Source organism: Carcharhinus amblyrhynchos, chromosome 9 (assembly GCF_965287045.1).
Source record: "Carcharhinus amblyrhynchos chromosome 9, sCarAmb.v2.hapA, whole genome shotgun sequence".
NCBI classification, from domain to species: Eukaryota; Metazoa; Chordata; class Chondrichthyes; order Carcharhiniformes; family Carcharhinidae; genus Carcharhinus; species Carcharhinus amblyrhynchos.
Genome location: NC_137332.1, coordinates 108,895,109 through 108,908,189, shown reverse-complemented (window position 1 = coordinate 108,908,189; position 13,081 = coordinate 108,895,109). Strand labels below are relative to the sequence as shown.

Here is a 13,081-nt window from a genome sequence, read left to right as displayed (position 1 = left end):
AGACACAATGGGCTGAAGGGCCTTTTTCTGTGCAGTCGAACTCTACAATTCTATGACCCAGCCACCCTTACTATAAACAAATACTTAACACGTTGAACGCTATATGGAACTCCTAACCAGTATAGCAATTAAGGTTTCTGTAAAATTTTAATATGTAATTTAAAATGTTAAAAATTAAAACCACTTTCAAAAAAAATGCAGTTAACATTATCATCATGAGGCAGCACAGTGGTTAGCACTGCTGCCTCACAGCGCCAGGGAGCCGGGTTCGATTCCCGGCTTGGGTCACTGTCTATGCGGAGTCTGCACATTATCCCCATATCTGCATGGGTTTCCTCCAGGTGCTCCAGTTTCCTCCCATAGTCCCGAAGACATGCTGGTTAGGGTGCATTGGCCATGCTAAATTCTCACTCAGTGTACCTGAACAGGTGCCAGAGTGTGGCGACTCGGGAATTTTCACAGTAACTTCATTGCAGTGTTAATGTAAGCCTACTTGTGACTAATAAATAAACTTTAACTTTTCACAATTAGTACCGTAGTGATACTCCCTTATTCGTGCTCGGGGGGTAATATATCAAAGGGGCAGGGTTAGGGTAAAGATGAAAGTTTGTGACTGTCTGGAATACATGAATCTGACATTGCATGAGGGGACTCGCCCCTCCTGTCCCACCCCGACGTGCTACAATCCGAGACTTATCCAGCAGGAAACATCTGCTTCCTGCCTGCAAATCATCACAACATAGGCCTCTGCTCCTTATCCTGTGGAAACACTGTACCAGGATCACGCGGGGGCGGGAGCTCAAGTGTCGCGATGGCAGACTCTGCCCCTTTCACCAGGCTGGCCTGGCAGGAGGGGCCCCCGTCACCCCCTCCCAGAATAAATGACAGGGAGAAGTCACGCGACAGGAAAACAAACTCACTGGGTGATGTCCGGCTCCGTGAGACCGCACCCTGATGGAATGGTGACGTCAGCCCTCGACTGGGTTACAATCCCAGAAATAAAAAGGGATTTCAGCACTTCATGGAACACAAAAAAGTCCATTCGGCCCAACCTATCCATGCTGGTGTTCATTCATGGATAGGTTGCCTCCTCCTTACTATTCTCATCTAACTCTAACATCACAAGTCTTTATTCACTTCTGTCTCATATCAAACCTCCCTTTAAATGCAACCATTGCACTTAGCTCAAAGAATAAGAAACAGTACAGCACAGAAACAGGCCCTTCGGCCTACCAAGCTTGTGCCGATCATGATGTCTGCCTAAACTAAAACCATATGTACTTACGGAGTCCATATCCTCCCAACCCCATCCTATTCATGTATCTGGCTACATGCCTCTTAAATGCCCCAGTGTGCCTGCTCCCACCACCTTCCTGGGCAGCGCGTTCCAGATATTCACCACCCTCTGTGTAAAAAAACTTGCACATCTCCTCTAAACTTTTCCCCACTCACCTTAAACCTATGTCCCCTCGTACTTGATTTTTCTACCCTAGAAAAGAGCATCTGATTATCCACTCTGTCCGTGCCACTCATAATCTTGTAAACCTCTATCAGGTCACCCCTCAACCTCTGTCATTCCAGTGAGAACAAATCGAGTTTCTCCAACCTCGCCTCAAAGCCAATGCCCTCCAGACCAGGGAACATCTGGTAAACCTCTTCTGCACCCTCTCCAAAGCATCCACATCTTTTTTAGTAGTGTGGCAACCAGAATTGTATACAATATTCCAAAAGAGGCCTAACTAAGGTTCTGTACAGCATGATCTGCCAATTTTTATACTCAGTGCCCCGACTGATGAAGGCAAGCATGCCGTATGCATTCTTGACTATCTTCTCCACCTGCATCGCCACTTTCAGCTATCGGTGGACATATATGCCCAGATCTCTCTGCCTGTCAATACTCCTCAGGTTCTACCATTTACTGTATAATTCTTACATGCATTATCTCACACTTGACTGGATTAAGCTCCATCTGTTATTTCTCCACCCAAGTTTCCAACCAGTCTATATCTTGCTGTATTTTCTGACAATCCTCTTTACTATCCACAACTCCACCAGTTTCTGAGTCATCTGCGAGCTTACTCATCAGACATTTTCCTCCAAATGATTTATATATACTATGAAGAACAAAGGTCCCAGAACTGATCTCTGTCCATTACCCATTCATCAATGCCTCTCTGACCTACAGCCATTGGCCATCACTGCTGCTCCAATCTGCAGCTATTCACTGAATCATAGAATCCCTATAGTGCAGAAAGAGACCATTCAGCCCATCGAGTCTGCACCAAAAACAATCCCACCCAGGTTCCACCTGTAATCCCAAGTATTTACCTCGCTAATCCCCTCACATTAAGAGGCAATCTAGCATGGCCAATCAACCTAACCCATACATCTTTGGAACGTGGGTGGAAATCGGAACACCTGGAGGAAACCCACACAGACACAGGGAGAATGTGCAGACTCCGCGCAGACAGTGACCCAAGCCAGGAATCGAATCTGAGTCCATGGCACTGTGCTAACCACTGTGCCACTGTTGGCCATCGTTGCATCTCTGTCCTGTAGCCATTGATGCGGCCTTCACGACACACAACAGCGCAGGTCGCTGAGCAGAGACTGATAGCCAAGTTCTGCACACATGAGGATGGTCTCAACCAGGATCTTGGGTTCATGTTACACTATTTGTAATCCCCATGACTTGCCTGGGCTTGCAACATCTCACTTACTGTCCTGCCTGGAGACAACACACATCTCTTTAACCTGTGCTTAATACTATCTCCACTCACCTTATTTGTACCTTTAAGACTTGATTAGCTGTAACGGCTCAGATTCTAATCAGTATTCTGTAAACTGAGTGTGTGCCTTTATATGCCCTGTTTGTGATCAGAACTCCCCATCCACCTGACAAAGGGGTAAAGCTCCAAAAGCCAGTAGCATTTGCTACCAAATAAACCTCTTGAACTTTAACCTGGTGTTGTGAGACTTCTTACTGAAGCCATTGGCCATCACTGCTGCTCCGGTATGCAGCCATTGGCCCTTAATGCCTCTCTGATCTGTAACCATTAGCCAACCCACCTCTCTAACCTGCAGCCCTTAGTCATCACGTTCTCCCACTCATTGGGTGAAGATGTTTTTTCCCAATTCCCGACCGGATTTCCTGGTGACGATCTTGTATTGATGCCCACGATTTCTGCTCTCACCAGAAGGGGAACCATTCACTCTGTATTAACTCTATCAGAATATGTCATCATTTTAAAGCTCTCATTTTAGGTCGCCTTTTGGCCTTCCTTTCAAGCCAGTTCACTCTCCCCTGATATGTATACCCACACATTTTTGATATCATCCTTGTAAATCTGCCCTCCACCCTCTTCAGTACCTCTGTCTACACTTCCCACTGCCTCGGCAAAGCAGCCAGCATAATTAACGACACTCGCACCGCGGACATTCTATCTTCCACCTTCTTCCCTCAAGAAAAAGATACAAAAGTCTGATTCACGTACCAGCCAACTTCAGAGCAGCTTCTTCCCTGCTGTTGTCAGACTTTTGAATGGACCTACCTTGCATTAAGTTGGCCATAGCTATGACTGTAACATTACATTCTACCCTCTCTCCTTTCCTCATCTATGAATGGCAAGCGTATAGCATGCAAGAAACAACACCTTTCACTGCATGCTGATACATGTGACAATAATAAATCAAATCAAATCAAAATAGACTCTATAGGATCATAAGGAATAGAGACAGGAGTCGACCATTTAGCCTCTTCTACCACTCAAAAAGATCAGGTGTGATCCGATTGTAGCCTTAAATCATATCTGTCCACACACATAATCCTTGACCCATACGGCCAAAAATCTATCTAATTCAGCCTTGAATATGTCCCTTAAGAGGTATGGTCAATGCCTACAGGCCAGAGAGATGGCGATGGTTAAGGTTGTAGGCAAGAGAAATGGCCAACAGCCATCGAGCATCACTGTCTCTCTAGCTACAGCCATAGAGCAGTGCAGCACAGGCCCTTCGGCCCACAATATTGTGCCGAACATGATGCCACATTAAACTAATGCCTTCTGCCTGCCCTTGGTCCATATCCCTCTATACCTTGCATATTACATGCTTATCTAAAATTCCCTTAAATGTCCCGATCATATCTGCCCCCACCACCATCACTGGCAGCGTATTTCTGACACCCACCACTCTCTGTGTAGAAAGACTCATCCCTCTCATCTACTTTGAGCTTTCTCCTTCTCACCTTAAGTGCATGCCCCCTAGTATTAGACATTTCACCGCTGGGAAAAAGATTCTGACTATCAACTCTATACCTCTCATAATTTTATAGACTTCTATCAGGTCTCCCCTCAACCTCTGCTGCTCCAGAGAAAACAACCCTAGCTTGTCCAACCTCTCCTTTTAGCTTATTCCCTCTAATCCAGGCAGCATTCTGGTAAACCTCTTCTATACCCTCTCCAAAGTCTCCACACCCTTCCTGTGATGTGATGACCTTGCCTCTCACCTGAGGGTTGTGAATCTGAGAAATTGGCTACGCCAAAGTGCACTGGATTCTGGAACAGTGAGTACATTTAAGGAGGAGTCAGACAGATTTTTAATTGGTAGTGAGTTGAAGGGTTTTGGGGAGAAGGCAGGAAAATGGAATAAGGAGCATATCAACCACGATTGAATGGCGGAGCGGACTCGATGGGCCAAATGACTTTATTCTGCTCCTATATCTTATCGCTATCGCTCTATCGACCTACTCGATACTCACTGATTGGAAAGGACACCAGCTGAACTGGTGTTTGTAACATTAACTGATCACTGACCATTCTCAAGCCATCGCCGCCATCCAATGGGAATGTCAAAACAAAAGCAGGAAAAATCACAAGGTGACAAGGTAAAGCAGGAACACACTTGGATAAGCAGGACGTGCGTCAGGGAACCAACATCTGGAGTTGGAGTTCGCAAACAGCCAAATCATGACCGCAAACTTGCATCATCTCTATCGAGATCAAAGCAGGATGGGCAATAGCTTGGTACCAACAGTCACCTGTTGGATGACAACAGCTTTATAAAAATTTGGTTAGTATTCAATTCTGGTCACCACATTACAGGGAGGTCGTGGAGGCTTTGGAGAGGGTGCAGAAGAGGTTTACCAGGATGCTGCCTGGATTAGAGGGAATAAACTATAAGGAGAGATTGGACAAACTAGAGTTATTTTCTCCGGAGCAGCAGAGGCTGAGGGGAGACCTGATAGAAGTCTATAAAATTATGAGAGGCATTAACAGTCAGAATCCTTTTTCCAAAGTTGAAATGCCTAATACCAGGGCACGCACTTCAGATGAGAGTGGGAAAGTTCAAAGGAGATGTGAGGGGCAAGTAATTTTACAGAGAGTGGAAAGTATCTGGAACACGCTGCCAGGAGTGGTGGTGCAGACAGGTACATAGGGGCATTTAAGGGGCTTTTAGAGGGTATAGAGGGATATGGACCAAGGGCAAGCAGAAGGGATTAGTTTAATGTGGCGTCATGTTCAGCACAATATTGTGGGCCGAAGGGCCTGTTCCTGTGCTGTACTGTTCTATGTTCTATAACTGAGAATGTAAGGCACGTGATAGTGAGCAGACCAAGACTTTTCAAGGACAGCGACTATGAGGATACATTTCCTTTCCCAATGAGGGATTGTGATGTTGATCATTCACCTCAATAAGTAGCCACTCAGAATCACAACCTCAAGTTCACGGACCTCAGCACAGACCTCTGAGACCTACATCTCTCAAGACTATTTCTGTACTTAAAGAAAATGGACAATCTGAACACCACGATGTGACAATGCACCAATGTTTTTGTTTCGGAGAGTTTGATTTAAAAAAAACCTTTGATTACAAGAGGGAAAAGGGAGTGGTGTTCAATGGTTCAATTGATCTGTGTTTGATTACATGCATCGTTGACTAAGCTGCGCTCACTGCGCTTAATTGGATAAGGCTGGAATGTGGACTCAGAGTAAAGTAAACAGACACATTGACATCCTGGAACCTGAACGAGAAGCATGGGAGTAGACTTTTCAAAGCATTGTATAATATGGTAGAGGGTAATAGAGGGATACAGACGGTTGGTCTAGATAGGACAACTTGATTGCTGCAGGCTGGAGGGCCAAAGGGCCTGATCCAGTGCTGTACTATTCTTTGTTCTCTTTGTTCTAAATTAAGTTCCTGCACACTTAGATGACTTAGTGTCATCTTTGCATTGCACTAAATCTAATTGAGTGTAAAAAATTGATGTGACCACTGACGGACAGATGACATTTCTGGAAGTTGCAATGATTTGTGCTTCATACAGTAACTTGAAACTCCTACACTCACCCACACACCCCTCCCCACAAGAGAAATGGAGATATATTCCCCGATCGCCTGCTTGCATTGTGATGGGTTTTTGAGCCACACTCCACCACTGGCTTCTGCCCATTAACCCTGGACCCTCATTTCATACCCGTTGACATCACTCAGGCACGTCCCATGAGCGCAGGGGTTGCTATTGCACTGGTCCACTCTGGAAATGCACTGCGGGTCGTGGTAGCCGTCTGGACAGATGCAGGTGAACCTGTTCGCCCCGTCCTCGCAGGTGCCGCCATTGTGACAAGGGCTGGAGATGCACTCATCGATGTCAACATCACACCGAAAGCCTGGAATCAAAAGAATGGATTAATAATGGTCCCTCATCTCTTCTTAAAGTTAGCCTTCACTTCTGTCGCCCAAGTTGAATTTTTAAAACAACAACAACTTATATTTCTATAGCACCTTTAATGCAATCAAATATCCCAAGATGCTTCACTGAAGCTTTCCAAACTCGTGATATAACTTGTATTAGCTATACCGTGTTTGTTCAGCATTCATTGGTTGGAATTGATGCACTGGTATTGTCACTGGACTAGTAATTTAGCGATTACTAGGATGGCACGGTGGCACAGTGGTTGGCACACAGCTGCCTCATAGCACAAAGGACCCAGGTTCAATTCCCAGCGGCTTTCCAACGGGTGCTTCGGTTTCCTCCCACAGCCCAAAGATGTGCAGGTTAGGTGGACTGGTCATGCTAAATTGTCCCTTAGTGTCTAATGATGTGTAAATTAGATGGATTAGCCATGGGAAATGTGTGGCATTATGAGGATGGGGGTGGAGGGGAAAATGACCTGAGTAAGATTCCCTGTCAGAGAGCTGCTGCAGATCCGATGGGCTGAATGGCCCCTCTGCACTGCAGGGATTCTATGATTCTATGACCCTGGTTAATGGTTCGGGGTTTGAATCCCACCATGGCAGATGGTGAAATTTGAAATGAATAAAAATCTGGAATTAAGAATTTACTGATGACCATGAAACCATTGTCAATTGTCAGAAAAACCCATCTAGTTCACTAATGTCTTTTAGGGGAGGAAATCTGCCATCCTTACCTGGTCCGGCCTACATGTAATCAACAGCAATGTGGTTGACTCTTAAAATGCCCCCTGAAGTAGCAAAGCAAACTACCCATTTCAAGGACAATTAGGGATGGGGAACAAATGCTACCCAGCCAGCATTACCCACATCTCATGAGTGAATTAATTAAAAATTCCTAAGGGTAAGATCCGCATTTTCCAAAATGGCATTCAGAAGAGTTCATCAGTCATTCAAAGGCAGGATGATCACACTCCACTGCAAAATACTATATGTAATTGTGGGATATTCCCAGTATGTTAAGATCCATGTCTCATCTATGGGCAGGGCAGTTGACCTTCTGACAGTGCAGCACTCCCTCAGCACTGACCCTCTGACAGTGCAGCACTCCCTCAGTACTGACCCTCTGACAGTGCAGCACTCCCTCAGTACTGCCTCTGACAGTGCGGCACTCCCTCAGCACTGACCCTCTGACAGTGCGGCACTCCCTCAGTACTGACCCTCTGACAGTGCAGCACTCCCTCAGTACTGACCCTCTGACAGTGCAGCACTCCCTCAGTACTGACCATCCGTCAGGGCAGCACTCCCTCAGTACTGACCCTCTGACAGTGCGGCACTCCCTCTGTACTGACCCTCTGACAGTACGGCACTCCCTCTGTACTGACCCTCTGACAGTGCAGCACTCCCTCAGCACTGACCCTCTGACAGTGCAGCACTCCCTCAGCACTGACCCCCTGACAGTGCAGCACTCCCTCAGCACTGACCCTCTGACAGTGCAGCACTCCCTCAGTACTGACCCTCTGACAGTGCAGCACTCCCTCAGTACTGACCCTCTGACAGTGCAGCACTCCCTCAGCACTGACCCTCTGACAGTGCAGCACTCCCTCAGTACTGACCCTCTGACAGTGCAGCACTCCCTCAGTACTGACCCTCTGACAGTGCAGCACTCCCTCAGCACTGACCCTCTGACAGTGCAGCACTCCCTCAGAACTGACCCTCTGACAGTGCAGCACTCCCTCAGAACTGACCCTCTGACAGTGCAGCACTCCCTCAGCACTGACCCTCTGACAGTGCAGCACTCCCTCAGTACTGACCCTCTGACAGTGCAGCACTCCCTCAGCACTGACCCTCTGACAGTGCAGCATTCCCTCAGTACTGACCCTCTGACAGTGCAGCACTCCCTCAGTACTGACCCTCTGACAGTGCGGCACTCCCTCAGCACTGACCCTCTGACAGTGCAGTACTCCCTCAGCACTGACCCTCTGACAGTGCAGCACTCCCTCAGCACTGACCCTCTGACAGTGCAGCATTCCCTCAGTACTGACCCTCTGACAGTGCAGCACTCCCTCAGTACTGACCCTCTGACAGTGCAGCACTCCCTCAGTACTGACCCTCTGGCAGTGCTGCACTCCCTCAGTACTGACCCTCTGACAGTGCAGCACTCCCTCAGTACTGACCCTCTGACAGTGCAGCATTCCCTCAGTACTGACCCTCTGACAGTGCGGCACTCCCTCAGCACTGACCCTCTGACAGTGCAGCACTCCCTCAGTACTGACCCTCTGACAGTGCGGCACTCCCTCAGCACTGACCCTCTGACAGTGCAGCACTCCCTCAGTACTGACCCTCTGACAGTGCTGCACTCCCTCAGTACTGACCCTCTGACAGTGCAGCATTCCCTCAGTACTGACCCTCTGACAGTGCAGCACTCCCTCAGTACTGACCCTCTGACAGTACGGCACTCCCTCAGCACTGATCCTCTGACAGTGCGGCACTCCCTCAGCACTGACCCTCTGACAGTGCAGCACTCCCTCAGAAGTGACCCTCTGACAGTGCAGCACTCCCTCAGCACTGACCCTCTGACACTGCAGCACTCCCTCAGCACTGACCCTCTGACAGTGCAGCACTCCCTCAGTACTGACCCTCTGACAGTGCAGCACTCCCTCAGTACTGACCCTTTGACCTTGCAGGAAGAAAGTTATGTTCAGGGCCCAATCACTATCTCCTGACAGAGTTAGCCTTTTTTTTTGCAAACTCATATGGCATGTTGGAATGCCTCGATTACTTTGGCCAACCACCCTCCCATCTCCCCACTCACATTCCCCACCGCCTCCCCCTCTCCCCCCCACGCGGAATGTCTCAGGCTGCCTGGGATTGATTGGGATTGAAATTTCTCCGTGTGTCCCTGGCACTTGCTAGGAGTCACAGAGCAGTTTGATCAAACCAGATAGACCAGTTCAACGTCAAACTCACCCACCGAGAGTCCTGTTTTGTATACTGTGTACATTTCCCACGATTTTTGCATTAACAGTCAGAGGGATTGTCAGGGACAGGTGAATGGGGCATTCTTTCTCCATTTCATTCAGCTCCTCCTTACTCATCCCTGTTTCTGTGTCATCAGTCCTGACAGCAGCCCATAGCTGAACAGATCTCAGTCTCTAATCACTATAGATATTCCCCTCAGAGAGACCCCAGTCAGTGTACAGATATCTCCCCGAGAGAGAGGGGACTGAGAGACACGAGTTAGTGTACAGATATCTCCCTGAGACAGAGGGGACTGAGAGGCCCCAGTCAATGTACAGGTATCTCCCCAAGAGAGAGGGGACTGAGAGACCCCAGTCAGTGTACAGATATCTCCCTGAGAGAGAGGGACTGAGAGACCCCAGTCAGTGTACAGATATCTCCCTGAGAGAGAGGGACTGAGAGACCCCAGTCAGTGTACAGATATCTCCCTGAGAGAGAGGGAACTGAGAGACCCCAGTCAGTATACAGGCATCTCCCTGAGAGAGAGAGGACTGAGAGACCACGGTGAGTGTACATATGCATTATTATGCATATCACTTTAAGAGAGAGACAGCGAGACTGATAGAACCCAGTAAAATATCTCTAAGAGAGAGGGGACTGAGAGATATCAGCTCGTGTGCAGGTATCAAGAAAGAGAGAGAGGGAGAGAGAGAAAGGGAGAGGGTAAAAGGCTGAGAAACACCATTTTCAGCTGTGTTTGCAAGTTTTGCAGTTGATGCAAGGAAGATTGAAACGTGGGTCCAGGCAAACAGCTACCAGGCTTTGCAGATCCAAATTTAAGATAATTAAAACTTCCTGCTTAAGGCATCAAGCGAGTGCCTCACTGACAGAGAATATTCTCCCTCACTTGAGCTTTAAAGTGAGACGGTGATTTGTACCTTGAAGGGCAACACAGCAGAGTAGGGTTAGCTGGTTTGGGTGGCCAATCAGAACACAGAGTGGGCAATCACCCTGCGGGGAGGAGTTCTCCTTGTGCAGAGGTACTTTCGAATGAGCTCAAACCTGAAGATCACCTCACGAGCGAAGTTTCCGAAAGTGGGTCATTACAAAAGAGGAAGCAATCAGAAGCGGGTGGCGGGGGTGGGGTGGAAATCTGATCACATTTACCTGTGAAACCTGGGTCACACACACAGGTGTAGCCGTTGACAAAGTCCTTGCAGTGGCCGGATTGGCATGGCTTGGCCTCGCACTCATCTATGTCAATCTCACAGTGCGGCCCTGCAGGAAAGAGAGAGAAGGAGGCTGCAATGTAAACCAAAACAAAAGCAGACGCGCAAGTTGAAAAGGTCTGACAGATAACCCTGTTGTCAATGAATTCCAATCAGTCATCGACCAGTGCACCGTGACAGCTTGGCACCATTGTTCCTTGGCAACCTTGCACAGTTCAGCCGTGTCAGCGGGTGCACTTTTGCTTCTGGGTCAGGAGGTCGAGAGTTCAAATCCTGCTTCAGAAACATAAACCAGGACCCGAGGGTGTGCTGCACGTAGAAACATAAAAACTAGAAGCAGGAGTCGGCCATTCGGCCCTTCGAACCTGCTGTGCCATTTTGATCATTGAATTCAATATCCTAATTTCCCCTTCCCCTCCCCCCACCCCTCGATCCCTTTAGCCTCAAGAGCAATATCTAATTTCTTCCTGAAAACACCACAACGCTTTGGCCTCAACTGCTTTCTGAGGTAGTGAGTTCCACACATTCACCACCCTCTGGGTGAAGAAATTTCTCCTCACCTCAGTCCTAAAAGGTTTGCCTCTTATCCTCAAACTATGACCCCCTATTTCTGGACTCCACCATCATTGGGAACATGCTTTCTGAATCTATCTGTCCAACCCTGTTAGAATTTTATAAGCTTCTATGAGCAGCGTGGTGGTACAGTGGTGAGCACTGCTGTCTCACAGAGTCAGGGACCTGGGTTCATTTAGACCACTGTCTGTGTGGAGTTTGCACATTCTCTCTGTGTCTGCAGAGGTTTCCTCCGGGTGCTCCCACAGTCCAAAGATGTGCAGATTATATGGATTAGCCATGCTAAATTGACCCTAGTATCAGGGGGATTAGCAAGGTAAATATAAGGGGTTATGGGGATAGGGCCTGGGTGGGATTGTTGGTGCAAGCTCGATGGGCCAAATGGCCTCCTCCTGCAATATAGGGATTCTATGACAATTCTGTGGGACTTTATTCCATATATTCACCAACCTCTGGGTGAAGAAATTTCTCCTCACCTCAGTCCTAAAAGGTTTACCCCTTATCCTCAAACTATGACCCCCTTGTTCTGGACTCCCCTACCATTGGGAATATTTTTTCCGAATCTATCCTGTCTAATCCCATTAGAATTATATAAGTTTCTATGAAATCCCCTCTCACCCTTCTAAACTCCACTGAAGACAATCCTAAGCGACTTAGTCTAAGTTGCAGCCCTTTTTGAACAAGGTGTTAAATCATGACCACCCCTCCTGATATACACAGATCCTGTGACACCCTTAATCCCTGTTTTGACCAATATTTGGCCCTTGCCAGCATTGTTGAAAAACATTGGGCAGAAGTCTCTGGTGGCATTCATCCCAAAACCAGAAGATCTTGCCTGAGGTCAATGGGCCTTTGCTTCGATTCCGATGGCAGGAGGGACGGTTAAATTTGGCCCCTAATTTCATCATGATCGTATCACAGGGTCACACGTGGGGTCTTGACGTACAGAAATTGGCTGCCATTTTCCCATCCTGCAGCAGTGACCACATCTCAGTAAGTATTTCATTGGCTGTAAAATGCTTTTGGACATCCCGGTTTGGGGAACGACGCTACAGAAATATGAGCCTTATTTTCACTGGAATGATGGATGATGGCACTGGGAATGTCAACACCATCCCACACGGAGATGTGCAATGCCAAGAAGAAAGCACTTCATGTGCTGATGCAATGTTCCTTCCCGTGCTCTGTAGTGACGTACTCAAATGGGATAACACTTCCCCGATAGAACGGATAGAAGTCGTGCTTGGTCTCTTCGTTCCCCATGGGGACAGTTTCCACCATTATGTTGATGCCAGTCAACTTCTTCTGAGCCACTCCGCCCCGGCACCCCCCCACCCTGCCCCGCGACGACCTGCCCTGTCAGATTATTGGTCAGATGTCACTCTTGGAAGTTCCCCATTCAACATTGGAAGGTCAAAGCCAGTGTCTTCAGCCTGTTAATAGAATCATAGGGTCTCTACAGTGCAGAAGAGGCTATTCAGCCAAACAAGTCTGCAGCAATTCACTGACAGCCCTGCCCTATACTTGTAAACACACACATTTACCATCCCTCTAACTTACTCATCTTTGGACGCTAAAGGGACAACTTACCATAGCCAATCCACCTATCTTGCACATCTTTGCACATT

General features: G+C 47.8%; 1 protein-coding gene across 1 annotated transcript in view; it reads right to left on the bottom strand.

The window, feature by feature from the left end:
• Positions 1 to 13,081, bottom strand: part of LOC145348686 (uncharacterized) — a 119,989-nt gene that overhangs the window by 62,682 nt on the left and 44,226 nt on the right. Inside the window, exons 12-13 of the mRNA XM_080196844.1 lie at positions 10,819 to 10,929; positions 6,473 to 6,665 (exon numbers count right to left, since the gene is read on the bottom strand). Coding sequence (XP_080052970.1) covers positions 6,473 to 6,665; positions 10,819 to 10,929 — 304 coding nt within the window. The remainder of the gene's footprint in view (positions 1 to 6,472; positions 6,666 to 10,818; positions 10,930 to 13,081) is intronic.